Here is a 23,425-nt window from a genome sequence, read left to right on the forward strand (position 1 = left end):
TGCATTGAGGTTTATTTACTTAAATATGTAAAATGTTTCACATTCTGACCTGCCAGCAAGCAGGGTGCTCTGATTTCAAGCTTGAAACTAAAGTCATATGTAGTAGGATTGGTGACCTCATTGTCCAAGTGTTTTACCAACGAGTTCCCACTTTGGTGCTGAGGGGTGAAGCCACTTCGAAATCTATCTTTGCTGCAACAAATATATTTTAAAAAGAAAGAAAATATCAATAGCATGAGAATGATTTTATTTTATGTTATTTTATTTTAAATAAAATCATAAGAAAATACTTTTATTATCTCTATTTTACCTAATATTACAAGATCAGTTTGATGCATTTCTAAGTTAATATAAGCTTTATACGCACTGGAAAAATAACGCAAGTTTGAAATTATTTTTCTTTAGTTCTTCTAAAGTGTTAAATGCAGTTTTCCCTTCCTTCCTCAAGACTCATTCACCATTTCTTGCACCCTCAACATTGTGTAAATCCCCTATATCCATTAAAGGGTGGTATGGTGGTTCAGTGGTTAGCACTGCTGCCTCACAACACTAGGGATCTGAGTTCAATTCCATCCTCAGGCAATTCTCTGTATGGAGTTTGTACATTCTCCCTGTGTCTATGTGGATGTTCTCCCACAGTCCAAAGATGTGCAGGTTAGGTGGTTTGGCCATAGGAAATGCAGGGATGGGAGGAACATGGTCCTGGGTGGGATATTCTTCAGAGTGTTGATGTGGATACAATGGGCTGCATGGCTTGTATCCACACTGTAGAGATTCTATAATTTGACATTCCTCAATCCTAAAATCTCCAGGTATTTAAAACTCAATCTCACAGCTTCCTGGCCCTATTATCTGATGGTTTAATAATATTCATACCTGAAATGTTACTAAGATCAGGTTTTGTTGCCATCTCATGCCCCTTGAGAAGGTGGTGGCAATTTGCCTTTTTGAACAGTACAGTATGTTGAAAAGAAATTCCAAAATTTTGACTGTGTTAGAATATCTGAATAAAAATTCAATCTTTAAATTACTAACAGTGTGGAAACAGGCCCCTTGGCCCAACAAGTCCACACCGACCCTCTGAAGAGCAACCCACTCAAACCCATTTCCCTCTGACTGATGCAGCTAACACTAGGGGCAATTTAGCATGGTCAATTCACCTAACCTGCACAATTTTTTAGACTGTGGAAGGAAACCAGAGCACCCAGAGGAAACCCACACAGACACAGGGAGAATGTGCAAACTCCACATAGACAGTTGCCTGAGGCGGGAATTGAACGCTGGTCTCTGGCGCTGTGAGGCAGCAGTGCTAACCACTGTGCCACTCTACCGCCCATTTTTTAAAAAAATTGAAAGTAACAGCTGAATTACAGTTAAATAACACTTAAATTAAGTGAATTCAAACAGTTAAACAAAACAAATGTACTCTTTAAAGTAAACTGTCAGTTTCTCTGCTTACTCAAACAGAATTTGATATAGTCAATTTATAATTTACCTTTTGAGCTCATTTTCAGTTGAACTCTGTTCATCAGTCCTAGAAGAAGTCACCCTGGGGACATACAAGGATGGAAGTTGTAGCCTAACTGTCCCATTGGGCAGAGTTTGCAGCTCCAAGGAAGTATTAATCAGCACAGTTACTGTTTCAAGTGGTGGGATGATGCCGAAGTTCACAGTAAATAATGTGCGTTCTAAATCTTCGTCAAGAATAAAGTGATCTGTTAGAAACAAAAGTCAAAATTTTCTTATGTTAAAAACATGTTGCTTTAAACTAATATTGCATAATACTGAGTTTTTTTATTCATTCATGGCACATGGGTGTCACTGACTGGGCCAGCATTTATTGCCCTTCCCTTCTTGCCCTTGAGAAGAGGTGATGAGCTGCCTTCTTGAACTGCAGTCCCTATGCTGTAGTTACAGCCAGAATGCTGGGGGGTGGTGGTGGGGAATTTCACGGTTTTGATGCAACAAAGCGAAAGGATGGTGAGTGAATTGGAGGGGAATCTGCAGGTGGTGGTAGTCTCAGTATCTGCTGCATTTGTCCTTCCACATGGTAGTTGTCACAGGTTTGGAGAGAATCAAATGAACAAAAACTCATGAACATTGAATGAAATATATTTTATTCAACAATTTCCAGTATGGTCCTATAATTTGGCATTCTGACTGTTGCACTATGTCCAAGCTTCTTGAGTCACTGTTTGTTCTCAATTTCTCAAAGTATTCCATAGGTATTCATCATGCCTGTGGTGAGAGGAAGCAATGGCTGGCATTCACACAAACAGCTGTTCAGACTTATTATGTAGATGCTTTCGGTTGCAGGGAGGGTTCCAATGAGTATTGGACAAGAGGGACGGATTTGTAGGCTTGTTTCAGTCAGGTCAGGAGGCAGCCTTTTGCATGAGTTTAGGCTTTAAAACAAATAAGACTCCTCTCAGGCTTATTCACCACTATTACTGCCTGTCCACTATTGCTCTTCTCCCATGGTCCCATGCAGTTAACCATTCTCCCAACTGTAAACAAAGATGCTGAACATCCCTGTTTCTTGTCAAACTCCCCTGTTAACACCACCACTGCTCCCAACAGAAATTCAATTTAAATATAAACTCATTATTTAACTTTTATTTTGTGAATTTCTAGAATCCAGATGGATAAAATTGATACAAAATAAGCTCCTTTCATTTGACCTTAACAAAAGGTATTAAATTTTATAAATTGGATTAACGTCTTCCAGAGCAACATGCAACTGTTCTATTTAGTCCTCAGTTACCTCAATGACCACTAAAAAAGCTGCTGCTATTAACTTGGGCCAGCAGCTGTTGCGGGGGGGGGGGGGGGGGGGGGTGTTGGTGGGGGGAGTTGAAGGATGGTATGAGGCAGGCAATAGAACCTAGGAACATTAATGTGAAATCCAGAAATATTAGGCCTCAACTTTATGCTAAAGATGGTTGTCAGGCCCTAAAGATGTAATTGAAACTTGTTTAGCATTTTAAAGATGTACTTTGCTGCTCTCACTGGCAGATATCCTTCGCACCTGCAAAACAGCAATTTAAAAATCAGAGTCTGAGGAAAATACAACAGCATCTTGGGAGGTAAATCCCAGCTGTGTAGTTTTCATTAAACTGGCAAGATTAAAGTCACATCACAGGCTGTTGTTATGAACATCAACTCAATGGAACCAAAAAATCAATTTCACTCAAGGGTTTTGAGGCAAGATATTAACACAATTGGCAGATAAAATTATAGCTCAGTGTGAAAATTTACAGGCAATAAAACAATGGCTTATTTGTGAATGTCAGCAGTCCAAAATACTCAACTATTGGAGTGGAGTTGGATCTTTGTTTACATACTTCAGGAAAATCCCAGGCTGCATTTCTTGCCTGAACTGAATGGACTGTCCTTGACTGTGATGGCAGCAGAGGTGCTAACATTGGCTCAGGATAAGGGAAATCAGTTTTCCAATGATGACACAGCCAAGGGTAAAAATATTGCATCAAAGGAGAACTGGATGAGGCTTAATAATGCTTAGGTCTGACATACAACCAACACATCCCGGCTCATCCCAAAATAACTTCTATTCAGATATATCTCTTTTACATGAAAAGTTAGATTGGCACCTTCAGGAAAAGACCAAAAAGTAGAGAAAGGCAATCTTCCAGCATTTCTCAATCATATTCCCTACAATATATACTGACTGGATACTCAGCATTGAGGTCTCAGTGCTATTAGTAAGTATGTTGATCTCCACAATAAAAGGAATATGAAACTGAGAGTTAAAATAGAAAAATGATTCTTCAAACAATTTCAATCAAAAGAAATACTTTTAAAAGTCTTTACCTTGGCATTTCTGGAAAGATCTGGATGAGCTGTTACAACAGTCAAAATTACAATTATCTATTTTAGCTTTGTCCTTTATATGCATTGTTATAATGCGCCCAGAAATCATTGCTTCAAATCCAATCACAGTAGTGAATTCATCCAAGGGATAAATAAATAAAGCTGGAAGAAAACAGAATGCTTTAAAGAAAGTGATCAGTTCTTCCCACCCCAACAGAGAGTCAGTGATCCCCATTCCCACAGAAATCCCCATCACCCAGAGAGTCAGTGATCCCCATCACCCAGAGAGTCAGTGATCCCCATTCCCACAGTGATCCCCATCACCCAGAGACTCAGTGATCCCCATTTCCACAGTGATCCCCATTCCCACAGTGATCCCCATCCCCCAGACATTCAATGATCCCCATCCCACAGTGATCCCCATCCCCATAAAGAATCAGTAATCCCCACACCCTCAGACAGTCAGTAATCCCCATCCCCACAGAGAGTCACTGATAACCATCCGCCAGACACTCAATGATGCCCATCCCCACAGCGTGTCAGTGTCTCCGGGAACTTGTCAATATAGCTTTTTCATGACAGATAATTCTTCAATCAATCTATCAGAAAAACAAATAGGTTTCAACTTGACCTCATCAGGAAGGATTTCCTTTGAGAAATGGGAGATGAGCTGTGTAAGCGACTTATCCTCCAGCTGAGGATCAGAAAAAACAAACTACTCATTGTTCAGAACAGCCCTGGCATGGTCTTACAGTGCCTTACTCAAGGTCATCACCAGTCTTGTGATGTATTGGAAGCCTTGTTAAAAAAAAAGCTCCAATAGCCACAGGGACCACACAACGATCATTTTTGAAGAAACCACTCCAGAAAACTTAAAATAAATACATTTTTTTGCCATTCCTTCAAAATCTAAGAACTCCAAGAGAAAAAATAAACTGTGTCTTTGTAACACTTGAATGAAGCGACCAGTGTATTTTAATCAAAGTTGTTGATGATCCAAAAATTAGGAGAAAAACAAGTCTTGCAAAATACCACAAAGGTACAAGAATAGGGTGGAGTGAAAGAGCAAAGATTTGAATGGTGAAGTCAAATGGAAAAATGTGATGTCAACTTTGGCTAAAGAATTGACAAGGGCAATGTTATCAAAATGAAGGGAATCCATAAGACTAATTTAAATCTTCCCAGCCCTCGACTTTATGGACTTCTGACGGAAAAAGCATCATCAACATGAACAAATCTAACCCTTCCACTGCCAAATAGCTTGATTAATTATAAACAAGAGCCATTTATTTTCATGACTCTTCCTAGTAGCCACTTCAATCATTTACACAAACATACCTAGAAACATAGAAATAAGGGCAGAAGTAGACCATTTGGACCCTTCACACCTGCTCTGCCATTTGATAAGATTATGGCTGAACTGATTGTAACCTTAAAGCAGGTCAGTACTCTACTCATTGGAATTTAGAAGAATATGAGGTGAGTTCCATGAAACATAAAGGATTTTAAGGGGCTTGACAGAGTAAATGATCAGAGGATATTTCTCCTCATGGGAGAGTCTAGGACCAGAGGACAGAGTCTCAGAATGCAGAGGTACCAGTTTAAGATTGAGATGAGGAGGAATTCCTTAGAGTTCATGGATTCGTAGCATTACACAGCATAGAAACAGAATCTAAAGCCCACCATATCTATGCCGACCAACAAACATAAAATGACTGGTAAGTCCTATTTACTGCACTTGGTCCATGGTCTACAGTGCCTTGGCATTTTAAGAACTCATCTAGATGAGAGTACCTGGCTCCATCTCCTCTCAAGCAGCACATTCCATATATCTACTCCCCTCCGAGTAAAACAAAATTCTCAATCTGCTCTAAGCCACTTGCTGTTCACCGTAAAGTTCTTCTCTCAGAGGGTTGTGAATCTATTAAATTGCTTGCCAATGAGAGCTGTGGGGGTAGAGACTTGTGTATATTTAAGACGGAGAGATAGATTCTTGATCGGTTAAGGAATTAAGTGTTACTGGGGAAAAAGCACAAAAGTGGACAGGCACTTTACCTGAATGCTTGTAGCATTCATGACAAGGTAGGTGAGTTAATGGTACAAATCACCACGAATGGATATGATTCGGTAGCCATTACGAAGACATGGTTTGCAGGATGGTCACGACTGGGAGTTAAATATCCGGGGTATCAGACTATTTGGAAGGGCAGACAGGAAGGTAAGGGAGGTAGTGTAGCTCTGATATTTACGGATGACCTCAGAGCAGTGCTGAGAGATTATATAAGTTCTATGGAGAATAAGGTTAAATCCATTTGGGTAGAAATTAGAAATTCTAAGAAGAAAACGTTACTGTAGGCGTGGTCTTTGGTCAACAAATAATAATAGCACATTGGGACAGGAAATAAACAAAGAAATAAGTCATGCTTGTAAAACTGGTATGGCAGTTATCATGAGGGTTTTAATCTACATGTCAATTGGTCAAACCGGGTCACTTGGGGTAGGCCTGAGCAGAAGTTCATTGAATATATTGGCGATAGTTAGCTTGAGCAGTATGAGGTGTGTGTGTGTGTGTGTGTGTGTGTTTAGCCATTGGGAAGATGACATCCATCCCTCTTGGGAGATTATGGACAATGCCCAAGGTACATGTCATTTTTGTATTGTATTTTGAACCATGTTGTGGCATCAAGTCTAAACAGCTGGATGGATCCATGCAAGAAAAAGCTCTCTGGAGAGCACTGACCTTTTGTTAATTTAAAGAATGTTTGATGTCACTGTCTCATTGCTGCCTGTGAATAGCATTATGGAGCAGTACCTGTCCATGACATGGGTCAATGAAACAAGGGTGGCGAGTGGAGTTTAATTTAGATAAATCTGAGGTGCAGTATTTTGGTGAGGGAAATTAATGCAGGACTTAGACAGTTAATGAGAGGGTTCTGGGGAGATATGTCAAACAAAGAGACCTTGGGGTGTAGGTTCGTAGTTCCTTGAGGGTGGAGTCACAGTTGGACAGGGGTAGTGGGGAAGACGTTTGGTACTTTTGTCTTTATTGGTCAGTACACTGAATATAGAAGTTGAAAAGTATGGTGCTGGAAAAGTACAGCAGGTCAGGCAGCATCCAAAGAGGAGGAGAGTCGATGTTTCGAGCATGAGTTCTTTATCAGGGTTCCTGCTCCTCGGATGCTGCCTGACTTGCTGTACTTTTTGACTCTGATCACCAGTATCTGCAGTCCCCCCTTTCTCCCTTTGAGTACAGGAGTTAGGATGTCAGGACATTAATTAGACCGCTTCTAGAATATGATGTTCAATTCTGATAATCCTGCTATAGTAAAGATATTGATAAACTTGAAAGGGGTCAGAAAAGATTTATAAAGGTGTTGATGGGATTGGACAGTTTCAGTTATATGGAGAGGCTGAACAGGCTGGGGCTATTTTCCCTGCAGAATCAGAGGCTGAGGGGTGACCTTATAGAGGTTTATAAAATTATGAAGAGCATGGAAACGGTGAATAGCTAAGGGTTTTTCCCTTGGGTAGGGGAGTCCAAAAGTAGAGGGCATAAGTTTAAGGTGAAAGGGGAAAGATTTAAAAGAGACCTATTGGGCAACGTTTTCATGTAGAGGGTGGTGCATGTATGGAATGAGCTGTCAGAAGATGAAGTAGAGGCTGGTACAATTACAACATTTAAAAGGCATCTGGATGGGCACATGAAGAGGAAAGGTTTAAAGGGATATGGGCCAAGTGGTGACAAATGTGACTAGATTAATTTAGGATATCTGGTCGGCGTGGACAAGTTGGACAGAGGAACCTGTTTCCATGCTGTACATCTCTATGACTCTACATAATGGAATTGACGAGGGAGCAAGCTACTCTAGGTCTGGTCCTGTGTAGTGACACTGGAATAATTAATTATGTCATAGTTAGGGATCCTCTCGGAAAGATTGATCACAGTATGATTGAATTTAGAATGCAGATGGAAAGTACAAGGATAAAATCCAGTACCAAGGTCCTGTAGCTAAACAGAGGACACTACAATAGGATGAGACTGGAGTTGGCTGGAAGCAAAAACAGTGGGACAGTTGATGAACAGTGGAGGAATTTCAAAGCAATTTTTCAATGTATTCAGCAAAAGTATATTCCAGTGAAAAGGAAGGATTGTAGAAAAAAGGGAAATCTGCCATGGGTATCTAAGGAAATAAGGAAGGTTATCAAATTGAAAAAGAGGGCATACAAAGTGGCCAAGTTCAGTGGGAAACTAGAAAGTTGGGAAAGCTTTAAAGGTCAACAGAAAGCCAAAGGAAAAACTATAAAGAAAAGTAAGATAGATCAGCTATCAGCTAAACTAGCTCAGAATATAAAGACAGATAACAAAAGTATCTATAAATATATATAATGAAAAAGAGTGACTAAAGTAAACATTGGTCCTTTAGAGGATAAAAAGGGGGATTTAGTTATGGGATATGAGGAAATGGCCAAAGCATTGAACAAGTATCTTGTGTTGGTCTTCACAGCGGAGGACATGAACAATATGCCAGTAATTGACAAAAAGATGAAGGTAGGTGAGCTCCTGGAAACAATTATTATTGCGAAAAAGGTAATGTTGGGCAACCTAATGGAACTAAAGGTAGGCAAGTCTCCTGGCCCTGATGGAATGCATCCCAGGGTATTAAAAGAGATGGTGGGAGAAAGAGCAGATGCACTTATGGTAATTTTCCAAAATTCGCTGGGCTCTGAGGTAGTTCCAGCAAATTTGAAAACAGCAAATGTGATGCCATTGTTTCAAAGAGGAGGTAGACAAAACATGGGTAATTATAGATCAGTTAGCTTAACTTCTGTAGTGCAGAAGATTCTTGAGTCTATTATCAAGGAAGAAATAGCAAGACATCTAGTTATAAATTGTCTCGTTAGGGAGATGCAGCATATGTTTATGAAAAATAGGTCATGCTTAACTAATCTACTGGAATTCTGTGAAGACCTTACGAGCATGGTGGATAACAGGGACCCAGTAGATATGGTGTATCTAGATTTCCAAAAGACATTTGACAAGTTGCCACACAAAAGGCTGCTGCATAAGATAAAGATGCAAGGCATTATGAGCAATGTATTAGCATGAATACAGGATTATTGGTTAATTAATAGGAAGGAAATAGTGAGGATAAATGAGTGCTTTTGTAGTTGGCAATCAGTAACTAGTGATGTGCCTCAGTAATCAGTGCTGGGACCACAATTACATAGATGATTTGGAGTTGGGGACCACGTGCAGTGTGTCAAAGATGACACTAAGATGAATGGTAGAGCAAAGTGTGCAGAGGACTGTGAAACTTTGCAAAAGGACATAATTTAAGTAAGTGGGCAAAGGTCTGGCAGATGGAGTACAATATTGATCAATGCGAAGACATTTGTTTTGGTAGGAATATCAGTAAAAAGGACTGTTACTTTAATGGTAAAAGATTGCAGCATGCTGCTGTGCAGAGGAATCTGGGTGCCATTGTGAGGAGGTTCACCAGGTTGATTCTGGAGTTGAGGGGTTTGGTTTATGAGGAGAGATTGAGTGGACTGATATTATATTCTTTGGAATTTAGAAGAATGAGGTGGGGAATGTTATGGAAACATATAAAATTATGATGGAAATAGATAAGATAGAAGTAGAGAGAATGTTTCCACTGGTGGATGAAACTAGAACAAGAGGCCATAGCCTCAAAATTAGGGAGAACAGGTTTAGGACTGAATTGAGAAAGATCTTTATCACCCAGAGGGTGATAATCTATGGAGATCCCTGCCCAGTGAAGTAGTTGAGGCTTCCTCAGTAAATGTTTTTAAAGCTAAGACAGATTGTTTTGCACATAAAAGGAATAAAGGGTTATGGTGAGAAGGCAAGTAAGTGGAGCTGAGGCCATGAAAAGATTAGCCATGAATGGCAGAGCAAGCTCGAAGGGCCAGACAGCCTACTCCTGCTCCAGGTTCTTATGTTCTTACGTTCTCATTTCATATACTCTTTTGTTCATGGTCATTTGGATACAGGCCTAGCCTGTCCAACATTTCCTTTTAAGATAACCCATCCATTCCAAGTTTTAGAGTTGAAAAATGTGGTGCTGGAAAAACACAGCAGGCCGGGCAGCATCCGAGGAATCGACGTTTTGGGCATAAGCCCTTCTTCAGGAAGTTTTAGTCTAGTAAACCTTCTCTCAACTGCCTCCAATACATTTACATCCTTCCTTAAGCAAGATGACTGATAATGTGTCCAGTCCTCCAGTGACAATCTCACCAGTGCCCTGTACATCTGAAGCATAACCTCCCTTCTAATTTGCCTTGTTATCATTGTTCACATTCTATTAGTTTTCCTAATTACCTGCTGTACCTGCATGTGAAGCTTTTATGATTCATGCACAAGGACACCCAGATCTCTCACATCTCAGAGTTCTGCAATCTCTCAACATTTAGTTTTTTTTTGTTTTTCCTATCAAAACAGACATTTTCATATTTTCCTTCCATTTGCCAATCGTTATCCACTCATTTAACTTATATAAATGGTTATGGGCCAGGCCCGAGCTCTCAAAACATTTTTAAGCAAGTAGCCCAGACCATAACTTTGTTCTTTGTTTTTGTTAAGTATATAGTGGATATTTGCGGAGTGAATCAGCTGGTCTGACTGCCAAGTTCTAAACAAACAGAATTTATTTACAAAATTATGCAATGAAACACGAAGAACAGAAAATAGAAGTCTGGATAATTTATCCTATCCAAACTCGATAGACTATCCCTGACTTAATGATGCTGTTCAAAAGATACTTGCAACAATCCCCGTAAACAGACCCCTTCGCACAAAGATTAAAAATGACTCAAAAAGCTTCTAGGTTTCCAATCAGAGGAGAGAGTTCAGCAGCCTTTTTTATACACACTGCTGTTGAACTAACTCTGATGTAAACAAAGGCTTGCTACACAGCCAGCTGGCCACTCCCCTTTAATTATGCCTTTTTTTAAAGACATGAAAGGCTTAGGCTGGAGGCATTATCTGTTAGGGGTAAACGAAAAGGGCCCCAATAACCCTTTCAAACCCAGCCTAGTTGGAACCTTGGGTTGTTTAGAACCTCCCTGAAAAAAAACCAAGGACCACCTAACCTTGTCAAAGCAACAGGTACCTCACAAAATCTTTTGTAGCCTCCTTCCATCCTCTTCACACATTACTTTCTGACTTATCTTTGTGTTTTTGGCAAGTACCTTCTGTCCCTTCATCTATTTCATTTGTATAAAACACGTATGATGATTATCTTTTACTCTAATCTTTGGTTCAACTTCAGACTTCTTTCTCTCAGTAACATTTCTATCATGTCTTCTAACAATTCAGCTGGCATTTTACCAATCATAGCGTGAGATGTGTTATGATAAATAAACAAAACATTTGCCAGTTTGTGAATCAATGACATCTGATGTTTGTTCCAATTTGTATCTAATATTTGTTTAACAAGAGCACGCATAACAATTTTACTGTGTTCCGTTGCTCCATTTGAAGCAAGCTGATATGATAGAACCTAAGTGTGATTACTCCATCCATTTCTGTGAACTTTTAAAACTCTTCTCAACAAACTGAACCCATAATCAAACCGTGCAAAATCACCAGAGCTTTGCTAGTTATTGTTTAATTAATTGGAAAGCCCTCAACCTATTTCATACGGTTACAACTCACAGCAAAAAGTTGCTGCTCATCAAATTTTGCCAAGTCAATGTGTGGTTTCTGTCACATACCAGCTAGCCATTTCTATGTTGCAAGTGTCCCAGTAGAATCCTCTATTCTACAGCTTGACTCAATGTCTGTTTCCCTGTGTCTTCTATAACCTTATTTAAACAATTCCTTATTGTACTTGAAACTTAGACTTGGGAAGTTACAACCCACCTGTGTCTACTCTGTGACCTAAATGCTCAAGAGAATCTTTAAACATTTCAGATTTGTGTAACTTGACCTGAACTCCATGGTTTTTCCAGATGTTGGAGCACCTTTCTCAGCCTGTCTTCATGATTCTGCCTATTTGAAGCTGAAATAAGTATATCATCCAAATCACACACTACACCTTGAATTTCTTGCACAATTTTGTTCATTAACCCTCAAAAAGTTCTGGGGGCTGAAGAAGCACCTAACATACGAGGAATGGCTGAGGATCCTGGGATTGTATTCATTGGAATTTAGAAGATTAAGAGGAGACTTAATAGAAACTTATAAGATAATACATGGCTTGGAAAGGGTGGACACTAGGAAATTGTTTCCATTAGGAGAGGAGACTAGGACCTGTGGACACAGCCTTAGAATTAGAGGGGGTCATTTCAGAACAGAAATTCAGAGACATTTCTTCAGCCAGAGTGTAGTGGGCCTGTGGAATTCATTTCCGCAGACTGCAGTGGAGGCTGGGACGCTAAATGTCTTCAAGGCAGAGATTGATAGATTCTTGATGTCACGAAGAATTAAGGGCTACGGGGAGAATGCGGGTAAGTGGAGTTGAAATGCCCATCAGCCATGATTGAATGGCGGAGTGGACTCGATGGGCCGAATGGCCTTACTTCCATTCCTATGTCTTATGGTCTTATGGTCTTATGGAAGTCTATGAAAATAACTTGATTCCATGTTAATACTGTAGTCATTTATAACTTTGACTCACCATCTAACTCCAGTTGCAGAAAGACTTTTGTCAGATTGAGTTTTTTCTTAAACTTGTCTCCTGATAACAGTATGAATAAATCCTCCACTTTTGGCAAATTATTGGTTCGTTTGCATTCTAGAACTTGATTTAAGATCATGAAACATAGGAGCAGAAGAGGCCATTCAGGCCATTCAATGAGATCATGGCTAATCTGATACTCGTGAACTTCATTTTCCTGCTTGTTCCTATAACCCCTAAGGCCCTTATTCATTAAAAATCCGTGTGTTTCTTAGCCTTGAATGTATTTAATTACACAGTCTTGGTAGCTATCTGAAATAAAGAATTCCACAGATTCACTACACTCTGAGAGAAGAAATTCCTCCTCATCTCTGTTAATTCAGCAAGACATTTGATAAGGTTCCCCATGGTAGGCTCATTCATAAAGTCAGGAAGTATGCGATACAGGGAGATTTGGCTATCTGGATTCAGAATTGGCTGGCTGACAGAAGGCAGAGAGTGGTTGTAGGTGGAAAGTATTCTGCCTGGAGGTCGGTGTTAAGTGGGGTCCTGCAGGGGTCTGTTCTTGGGCCTCTGCTCTTTGTAGTTTTTTTAAATGATTTGGATGAGGAGGTTGAAGGGTGGGTTAGTAAATTTGCAGATGACATAAAGGTTGGAGGTGTCGTCGATAGTATAGAGGGCTACTGCAGGCTGCAGCACGACATAGACAGGATGCATTGCTGGGCTGAGAAATGGCACTTGGAGTTCAATCTGGATAAATGCAAGTGATGCATTTTGGAAGGTCAACCACGAATGCTGATTATAGAATTAAAAACTGGATTCTTGGCAGTGTGGAGGAACAGAGGGAACTGGGTGTGCAAGTACATAGATCCCTCAAAGTTGCCACCCAAGTGGATAGGGTCGTTAAGAAAGCATATGGTGTATTGGCTTTCATTAACAGGGGGATCGAGTTTAAGAGCCATGAGGTTTTGCTACAGCTCTACAAGTCCCTGGTGAGACCACACTTGGAATATTGTGTCCAGTTCTGGTCATCCTACTGTTGGAAAGATACAGAGGCTTTGGAGAGGGTACAAAGAAGGTTTACCAGGATACTGCCTGGACTGGAGGGCTTGCCTTATGAAGAAAGGTTGAATAAGCTCGGGCTTTTCTCTCTGGAGAGAAGGAGGAAGAGAGGAGACCTGATTGAGGTAAACAAGATAATGAGAGGAATAGATAGAGTCAGTAGCCAGAGACTTTTCCCCAGGGCAGGATCGACTGGTACGAGGAGTCATAGTTTGAAGATATTAGGAGGAAGGTATAAAGGAGACATCAGAGGTAGGTTCTTTACACAGAGAGATGTGAATGCATGGAATGCGTTGCCAGCTGTGGTGGTGGAAGCAGAGTCATTGGGGACATTTAAGTGACTGCTGGACATGCACATGGATAGCAGTGAGTTGAGGGGTGCTTGGTTAAGTTACTATATTTCACATTAGACTAAATCTCGGCACAACATCGTGGGCCTGTTCTGTACTGTATTTTTCTATGTTCTCTGTTCTAAATGCCTGACCCCTTATTCTGAGATTATGCCCTCGAGACCTAGATTCTCTCACAGTGGGAAACAACATATCTAAATCAACCGTATCATGTCCCTAAAGAATTTCATGTATCATAATATTGCCTCTCATTCTTCTAAACTCTACAATTACTTTATAATCCCACATATTCTTGCACTGCCTTTGGTATTACCACTAAGAGAGTAACTGAACAACTCTATTCAAAGTTTGAGGTAATGTTCTCACATTCTAATCTTTTTGCCTTTTGTTCTATTTTCTCCCTTAAGGGCAGAGTTGATTGGCATTCCTCTGAATCTATAGGTATGCTTAATGTCCATAAATCAGATTGCCAGTTTCATTAAACATCTGCAGGTGCTTGTTAATCACGTGATCTCATGCTATACATTTTGCCTCAATTCAAGCTCTTTTCCAGTTTAACTTTAACGTTTTTAACCAGTTCCTTCTGAATAAAGCTGGCCTTTAACCCTTTACTTTGATAATGGCTTAATGATAATTTTGCTTATTGCTTACTGGAACCATTCCCATCCCATCATTGGCTGCTGCATATACAGTGACAGCCTTTCCTTCTGCTTGCATTTCTCTATGCATGTATACATTTTATTCCTTTATCTTCATTTGACTTGGTGAGATGACCCTCTTGTTGTTGCAGCAATCTGCTCACAGTGGGCAATTTGTAGCTAATGGCAAAAGAGAATTAAAAGGCTTTGTGACTGTCTTTGCTGGGGCCTTCAGTTTGCTCAGCTGCAGCATATTTACTTCTGCAGATGGCTAGGGGTTGTTAACCATAACATTTCATACTTCACATTCTGCCAAGTCCATGGACAATGCTGTTTGGCAAGCTATGCCAAAAGGTAACTCTAATAATGCCATCAACTTACTACAAATATCTTCATATTTTAAACTGCACACAAATCTGTCCCACATTCTCTTTCCTAATATTCTCCAAAATTGCAATGGAATTTAAAGCAATGATAAAGTAGGTAAAAACAATGGCAGCAGGTGCTGGAAACCAGAGTTTAGATTTGAGTGGTGCTGGAAAAGCACAGCAGTTCAGGTTGCTCCTTGGATGCTCCCTGAACTGCGGTGCTTTTCCAGCGCCACTCTAATCTAGCAATGATAAAGTGTCCACTATCCTGAGTGGTTAACTAACTCTAATCTAGCAATGATAAAGTGTCCACTATCCTGAGTGGTTAACTAATTCCTTGTTCTAAACCAATGGATTTCTGAAATTGCTGATGGTTTTAAGCTATAGTGCTGCTCAAGCTTATACAAAATGTCTAATAGCAATGAAACAAGAACAGAGTGTGAAAAAACGGAGGAACATTTCGAGTCCAGTGACTCTTCCCACAGATGCTGCCAGACCTTTTGGGTTTCACCAGCAATTTCAGTTTTTGTTTCAGATCTCCAATATCTGCAGTTTTTTTTTGTTTTATTTAACTCTGGTGGTAATGTGTCTTTTGAGTGTTTCAAATTCTACTCAGTCTGCTTTAGTCATCAATATTGTCCGTTTCCTTCTCCCACTGCCTGATTAACAATTGGATTATCATGAAGGTCAACTATTAGTGTATGGATAGTATGGGTGGTATTAGTATGGATAGTATTAGCAGCAAAAATCCTCTCCAGCCGCTCTATAAATGCACCAAAACATACTCAGTCATAGCTGTACACTCACAGTCTCCCAACACTGGCTGTTGATGCAGCAATCTTAGTCTGCCAACTTTCACAAAGACTGAATTACAAAAATTATTTCTAAAAATATTTCAAATTCTAGTCCTGGTTCATACCAAACTTATTCAACCCAAATATGTTTGGTTGGGGATATTCACAAATCCAACTCATCGCTCGCTGTGATATCTTTGCTAGATACGTGGAAGTCTACTAACAATTAATTTATCCAGAATGTCTTATGACAACTATAAAAGCATATATGGCTCAAACAGTGTGCTATTACAAAGGCAAGAGTCATTAATCTCAAATGTTTCTCACTCCACACATGTCACCAGACCTATTGATAGTTACGCAGTTTCTCTTTTGATTCCCTGAGTACCAACTGTCTAGGTGTTTACTCCTCTGAAGTGGGACTTGAAAGCATAACTTTCTGAATCAGAGTCCGTTGAATCACAGCTGATAAATGTTTACTCCTCTGAAGTGGGACTTGAAAGCATAACTTTCTGAATCAGAGTCCGTTGAATCACAGCTGATAAATGTGCACAGGCAACAGGGTGGAGTGTTGACCAAGAATTGAGAATTCTCTACAAATTGATTTACATTTAAAAATTGCGTTCAACTTTTAGAGTTATAGGGAACTTTCTGGTGTTTGTTGACCAACTGATATGAAGTTTGGATCATAAGAAGAGATACTAAATCCAATTTCCATTTCAAAGTCAATAGTTTATCCTTCAGTCAATAATGACGTTTATCCATCTAATTGATGAAGCACATTTAAGAACGGTGATGATAATGGAAAAGCATGACATTGCTTAACAACAATGTGAGTACAGAAAAAAGAGAAACAGGAAGATCGCTGATAAAGATGGGTAAGACCCCTGCAATGTAACTGTGCGTGAAGAGAGATGCTCTTTAGATATAAGTTGCTGTTGTTGAATGGAATTGACTTGAGAAAACAATGCTGGGAATCAAGTGATATTGACCGTTACTGCCCTGTTTAGCTCATTAAAGCATTCTGCAGTGAAACTGGGATTTAACACCTTGCTTCAGCTGCTCTTCTCCTCTGACCCTAATGGCCTCTGCTCCAGGTTACTTCCTCTCATGGGTGTTGTGTAAATGTCAAATGGAAATAAGATCATCTACATCAGCGGTGAGGTAAGATCACATGACTAAAAAACTTGCTGGGAGATGGTTTTTTGTAGAAGATTCATTTAAAGTCTTTTTTCTGTATATCATTTTAAAACAATGTTCAATAAAGGTAGCAATGAACAGATCTCCTGGAGTCTCTAGTAACCCCAATCCTGGATATAATTAGACACTAATCACAAAAAATGATAACATGATTGAAAGGGAAGAGTATTGTACTCTGCCTTCTCACAATCCTCAGCAACAGTAGAAAGGAGTTGCTGAGACAAGGCACAGCCTTGTCAATAGATTTCATTCTAACTCTTCTTTCTTCTTGACTCCTAAATCCAAACCCCTTCAAATTGCCAACTTGGAGTATTATTTTAAATGCTGCAGTGTCATGTGAATCCATATCACACCCACTCGGACTAATGGACTGGTAATCATGGAAGTCAAATTAATGCAATGACTGAGTTATAAATCTTTCACTACTAAACTTCCCACATACACACCCCCTCCCAATCCCACTCTCAGCAAGACGCAGAATTAAATTGAACCCATTAAATCTGGATCCCTTCTAACAGGTAGTGTCTCTCCTGCTGAGTATTTCTAACATTTTCTGTTTTAACTTCAGCTTTATGGAAGTCTCAGTAATTTCCTGTATTTCAATTTTTAAAAGTAGTTCCCAACTATACAGTGTAAACTATTCTGAAGCAAATACTACTCTACTGCAGCCTTCTCCTTCATTTTGGTCAAATACTTCCGTACAGGAAACACAAAGCCTGGAGAATTCCAAATTAAGGATGATGCCTTCATCATTAAGTTTTAAAAAAGTAGATAACAGCCAAACCAAAATAAAACCGAATCTTAATCTAACTGCACAAGGAAATTACATTTTTGAGACAGCAGTATCATGAAAGGAAAGGCTGGTAGGTATAGGGAATGCTGGATGACTAAAGAAATTGAGGGTTTGGTTAAGAAAAAGAAGGAAGCATATGGAAGGTATAGACAGGATAGATCGAGTGAATCTTTAGAAGTGTATAAAGGAAGTAGGAATATACTTAAGAGGGAAATCAGGAAGGCAAAAAGGGAACATGAGATAGCTTTGGCATGAGATAGAATTAAGGAGAATCCAAAGCATTTTTACAAATATATTAAGGACAAAAGGAGAGAATAGGGCCCCTCAAAGATCAGCAAGGCAGCCTTTGTGTGGAGCTGCAGAAAATGGGGGAGATACTAACTGAGTATTTTGCATCAGTATTTACTGTGGAAAAGGATATGGAAGATATAGAATGTAGGGAAATAGATGGTGACATCTTGCAAAATGTCCAGATTACAGAGGAGGAAGTGCTGGATGTTTTGAAACACATAAAAGCGGATAAATCCCCAGGACCTGATCAGGTATACCCAAGAACTCTGTGGGAAGCCAGAGAAGTGATTGCTGGGCCTCTTGCTGAGATATTTGTATCATGGATAGTCACAGGTAAGGTGCCGGAAGACTGAAGGTTGGCTAAAGTGGTGCCACTGTTTAAGAAGGGTGGTAAGAACAAGCCAGGGAACAATAGACCGGTGAGTCTGACCTCAGTGGTGGGCAAGTTGTTGGAGGGAATCCTGAGGGACAGGATGTACATGTATTTGGAAAGGCAAGGCCTGATTCGGGATAGTCAACATGGCTTTGTGGATGGGAAATCATGTCTCACAACCTTGATTGAGTTTTTTGAGGAAGTAACAAAGAGGATTGATGAGGGCAGAGTGGTAGATGTGATCTATATGGTAAGGTGTTCGACAAGGTTTCCCATGGGAAACTGATTAGCAAGGTTAGACCTCATGGAATGCAGGGAGAACTAGCCATTTGGATATAGAACTGACTCAAAAGTAGAAGACAGAGGGTGGTGGTGGAGGGTTGTTTTTCAGACTGGAGGCCTGTGACCAGTGGAGTGCTGAAAATGTGTTGCTGGGAAAGCGCAGCAGGTCAGGCAGCATCCATGGAACAGGAAATTCGACGTTTCGGGCATAAGCCCTTCTTCAGGAATCAGTGGAGTGCCACAAGGATCAGTGCTGGGTCCTCTACTTTTTGTCATTTACATAAATGATTTGGATGCGAGCATATGAAGTACAGTTAGTAAGTTTGCAGATGACACTAAAATTGGAGGTGTAGTGGACAGCGAAGAGGGTTACCTCAGATTACAAGAGGATCTGGACCAGATGGACCAATGGGCTGAGAAGTGACAGATGGAGTTTAATTCAGATAAATGCGAAGTGCTGCATTTTTGGCAATCATATCTTAGCAGGACTTATACACTTAATGGTAAGGTCCTAGTGAGTGTTGCTGAACAAAGAGACCTTAGAGTGCAGGTTCATAGCTCCTTGAAAGTGGAGTCGCAGGTAGATAGGATAGTGAAGAAGGCATTGATATGCTTTCCTTTATTGGTCAGTGTATTGAGTACAGGAGTTGGGAGGTCATGTTTCAGCTGTACAGGACATTGGTTAGGCCACTTTTGGAATATTGTGCGCAGTTCTGGTCTCCCTCCTATCGGAAAGATGTTGTGAAACTTGAAAAGGTTCAGAAATGATTTACAAGGATGTTGCCAGGGTTGAAGGATTTGAGCTATAGGGAGAGGCTGAACAGGCTGGGGCTGTTTTCCCTGGAGTGTTGGAGGCTGAGAGGTGACCTTATAGATGTTTGCAAAATTATGAGGGGCATGGATAGGGTAAATAGGCAAAGTCTTTTCCCTGGGGTTGGGGAGAACAGAACTAGAGGGCATAGGTTTAGGGTGAGAGGGAAAAGATTTAAAAGAGACCAATGGGGCAACTTTTTCACGTGGAGAATGGTACGTGTATGGAATGAGCTGCCAGAGGATGCGGTGGAGGCTGGTACAATTACAACATTTAAGAGGCATTTGGATGGGTATATGAATAGGAAGGGTTTGGAGGGATAATGGCCGGGTGCTGGCAGGTGGGACTAGATTGGGTTGGGATATCTGGCCGACATGGACGAGTTGGGCCGAAGGGTCTGTTTCCATGCTATTCATCTCTATGACTCTATGACCTTCTGCTCTTGTTCAAATCATCAATGTTTCTTAGCAGGTTAGAGTTACTAAAAGACTTTAGGATTTATGGAGGTGACCGAGTCACCTAGACAGTAATGTGGCATGCACCAGAGATTTACCCTAGCAACATGTCACCTTTGGTAGAACATGGTCAGTTTCTATTGAAATCAGTTGAGCGAAGGTTATGCAATGTTGAATAAAGACAGCTGCTTATGCCATTCTAACCTCAACCCATTCTTTGAATGGTTGCAGTTTAGTGAAGATGAATCTGTCTTGTGTCCTCTTTTTGCTTCTAACAGAATTTTCATCAAGTATAAAAATTATGATCCTCTCTATTCCTTAAACTCTTCTTCCCTGGATTAATCCAACAGTGTTATGTCCTTTTAACCAAAGAAATCTCTTTTTTTTTCATGGAATTCTGCTCCAAATGGACGATATCCATCATGTCTGTACTGGCTTTCCAAATACCCATTCAGTTTATGCCATGCTCCCATTTTCACCCGATAACCCTGTGTATTTTTCCATACCAGATAACAGTCTAATTTCCTTTTGTATGGTTTGATTTGAACCTAACTGCACCATATGTACAAGTCGTGCTTTCCCAATGTTAATCCCTAGCTGTGCTAAGAAGTTTTCTTTTCATTTCACTTTTCCTTATTTTGACAATTGCTTTAAATCTGCGAGCTTTGGTTCTTAACAGTGGTCAGTTAATCAATCACTTATTGAAGATTTATGAGTTCTATGACTTAGTTTATATAAGACAACAAAATGTAGTACGTTGTTATAGCAGAGCAAATTGTTTCTGTGTATACAGCTGGCATAGTCCAGTTAGATTGACTGGCAGGCAGAGATACAGCAATGTTTATTCACAGCACCTGGAGTCCTTACAGATGATGTCTCTTTCAGGCAAGGTAGACTTAAAATAAATTGGAAACAGTTTCTCCCTATGTACCCAATCCAGATCTTTCATTATATTGAATACTTCAATCAGATCATTATATTCAATCATTATATTCAATACTTCAAACTTCTTTTCTCCAAGGAACATGGTCCCAATTTCTCCAATCTATCTTCTCGACTGAAACTACTCTTCCCTCAAACTATTTTCATGAACTTTTTCTGCTCCCTAACGCCTTCACATTTTTTCCATCTAAAGATCTTAATTTTCCATGCCAGCATGATACATTACAAATCTTCTAAACCTGCAATTATGTTGTTGCATGTTCTGTTCCTCCTTGTTTTTTTTGTTGCAAAATTTTATTTTGCTTAAATTTGCTACAAATGAAAGTTCCACTTTCAAATTGTTGCTTTACTGTTGGTGAATTTATAACTGGTACTCCAGCACAGGAACAGTGACACTGGACTATTCCACTATCAGCTGCTGTCCCCCACCATCCCCCATTGCTTTGTCTTTCTCCTCTCAACAAGCAATTGAGAAAATATTGTACTGATAAAGCAACAAATTAGTGGCAGTTGACAGGGGTTCATTTCTGTGGCAAATGAAGCATTTCGGTCTCTGAGTTTCAACCTGTCAGGTATCAGTGAGCAGAGTAGCATCTTGTTACAGTATCAGTTGCTATTTTCACCATGTTGGGAGCTTTTTAAAAAGGAGAATACCAGGATGCAGGTAGGTTGGGGAAGATAGAGCCTTAGAAATTAGAAACTGGAAAGGTAGAGAATCAAGATTTAATGAAGTTTGAAAAACAGTAGTCTCAAAAATTCAATCCTTCCATCAAACACTTCCCAAAGTAATGTTTTACATGTCTACTACCGTGGGACATTAATATTTACTGTTGATGCTACCAGCTATATATTCCATTTTAGTAACATTTTAATGTCGAGTGAATTAATAAAATTTGTAATTCTGTTTCAATCACATTATATTTTATAATTAATGACCACATACCTTCAACAGGATGATCATCCATGTTGGTATAAACTAAAGATGCTGACATTCCCAGGCTGTAGCCTATCATACAAGATGTGACTTCAGATGCTTTTAATGGCAGATTGAGATTGTTGTGTCGGTTAATAAGCCCTGGCATTTTGTTGGAGCATTTACCTTTTGTGTGCAGGTACACAAGTAGACACACATATATATACAGCAATGTTCAAAGCAGTTTAATTTGCTCTAACCTGATGGAGAAAAAAAACCTATGAAAGAAAATATTGTCATCATCTGAATAAACATTATACCACTGGCACAGACAACAGGACAATCAGCTGAAACAATCATAGAAAATTAATTGAGAATCAAACACAATGCAATCTCCAATTAATAATCACAATGTATGCCACTACTGCAATTTTTAGACATAATCAACTTTCACAAAATTTGTAGGAAACCTTAAAACACTATTGAACATGTGAACTTTGTATCACATCCTAATTTTGTGTTAGATAGATATGAAAAACATGGCAACTTCTACTGAAACCGAAGTTGCAACACTTTAAAACTAACAAAGGCATGTCTTATACAGTACCTTCCTCCAAAGTATTGCTGGAGTTCCTTTCTTCATGATTTTAGTGAAACAATTTTTGTTGTCTAACAAATATTCTGGATTTGTGTTACTTAGATTTATTTATGCATAGGGTATGGGCATTTCTAGTGAGTCTGGAATTTATTGTCCATCCTGAAATAACTCCAGAGAGATTGGTATCCCATCACCTAGTAACCCTTTATTTACATGCGCATATTACTTGACACTGGTCCAGTTTCCTCAGAGCCAGCTCTCAGAGTGAACAGACCTCTGACATTCCTGTTTATATCTGTCAGCCAGGGCTCCCCGATTGGACCAGATTAACAGCCAAAATCAGGGAACACGTATCCTATGTTAAGAAATGTAAAGAAGATTTTTTTTTCCTGTTAATTAATTACAAATGGAAGATTCAAAAACTGAGTGCTTATTAAACTGAAATTTGAGGTTATGCAGAATTACCTCGGAGTACATTCATATGTTAGTTCTTACACTGTCAGAGCACATGGTGGTTATGGGCTGAGACCTCTTAGTCTCTTCAAAATATTTGAAAACAAGCAGTTTATATAGAACAGGTTAAACACTAAGAATCGTAATTATTAAAAATTAATAAAAACATTCACAGATATCTCAATTGATTTTCTGGTTTCAATATACTAAATTATTTTGAGATTTCATGACTGGGATTTTTTGAAGAGGCAGATTGGTAGTGTGTGGATTCTGGTTACTCTGCAAACTCTGTTTCAATGCTCACACATTTCATTCTGTTATCATTATTGATTGGACTCCAACAGGAATTCTGCTGAGTGACTTTTAAGGATCTAAACTTTGCTAATTTTTCTAAGATAGCTAGTGTTATAACCAAAATCAGAAATTGCTGGAAAAACTCAGGAGGTCTAGCAGCATCTGTGCAGAGAAGGCAGAGTTAACATTTTGGGTCCAGTCACCCTTCTTCAGCATTCAAGTGGTGTAAGCACTGCAGCTGGATGTAAAAAATTACAATATGATATTTATAGGTTCAGCCATCTCTGCCAGTCCTGGTCAAGTTGGTAGTATTTTTGTCTCTCATTCAATTATCA

The 23,425-nt window shown here is 39.5% G+C and overlaps 1 protein-coding gene across 1 annotated transcript in view; it reads right to left on the reverse strand.

The window, feature by feature from the left end:
• vwa5b1 (von Willebrand factor A domain containing 5B1) overlaps positions 1-21,914 on the reverse strand; it is a 226,085-nt gene extending 204,171 nt beyond the window's left edge. Inside the window, exons 1-4 of the mRNA XM_060852285.1 lie at positions 21,776-21,914; positions 3,832-3,993; positions 1,496-1,715; positions 50-192 (exon numbers count right to left, since the gene is read on the reverse strand). Of these exons, the coding sequence (XP_060708268.1) occupies positions 50-192; positions 1,496-1,715; positions 3,832-3,993; positions 21,776-21,914 (664 nt within the window). The remainder of the gene's footprint in view (positions 1-49; positions 193-1,495; positions 1,716-3,831; positions 3,994-21,775) is intronic.
• Positions 21,915-23,425: the final 1,511 nt, after the last annotated feature.

The sequence above is a fragment of the Hemiscyllium ocellatum genome, chromosome 37 (genome assembly GCF_020745735.1).
Source record: "Hemiscyllium ocellatum isolate sHemOce1 chromosome 37, sHemOce1.pat.X.cur, whole genome shotgun sequence".
NCBI lineage: Eukaryota > Metazoa > Chordata > Chondrichthyes > Orectolobiformes > Hemiscylliidae > Hemiscyllium > Hemiscyllium ocellatum.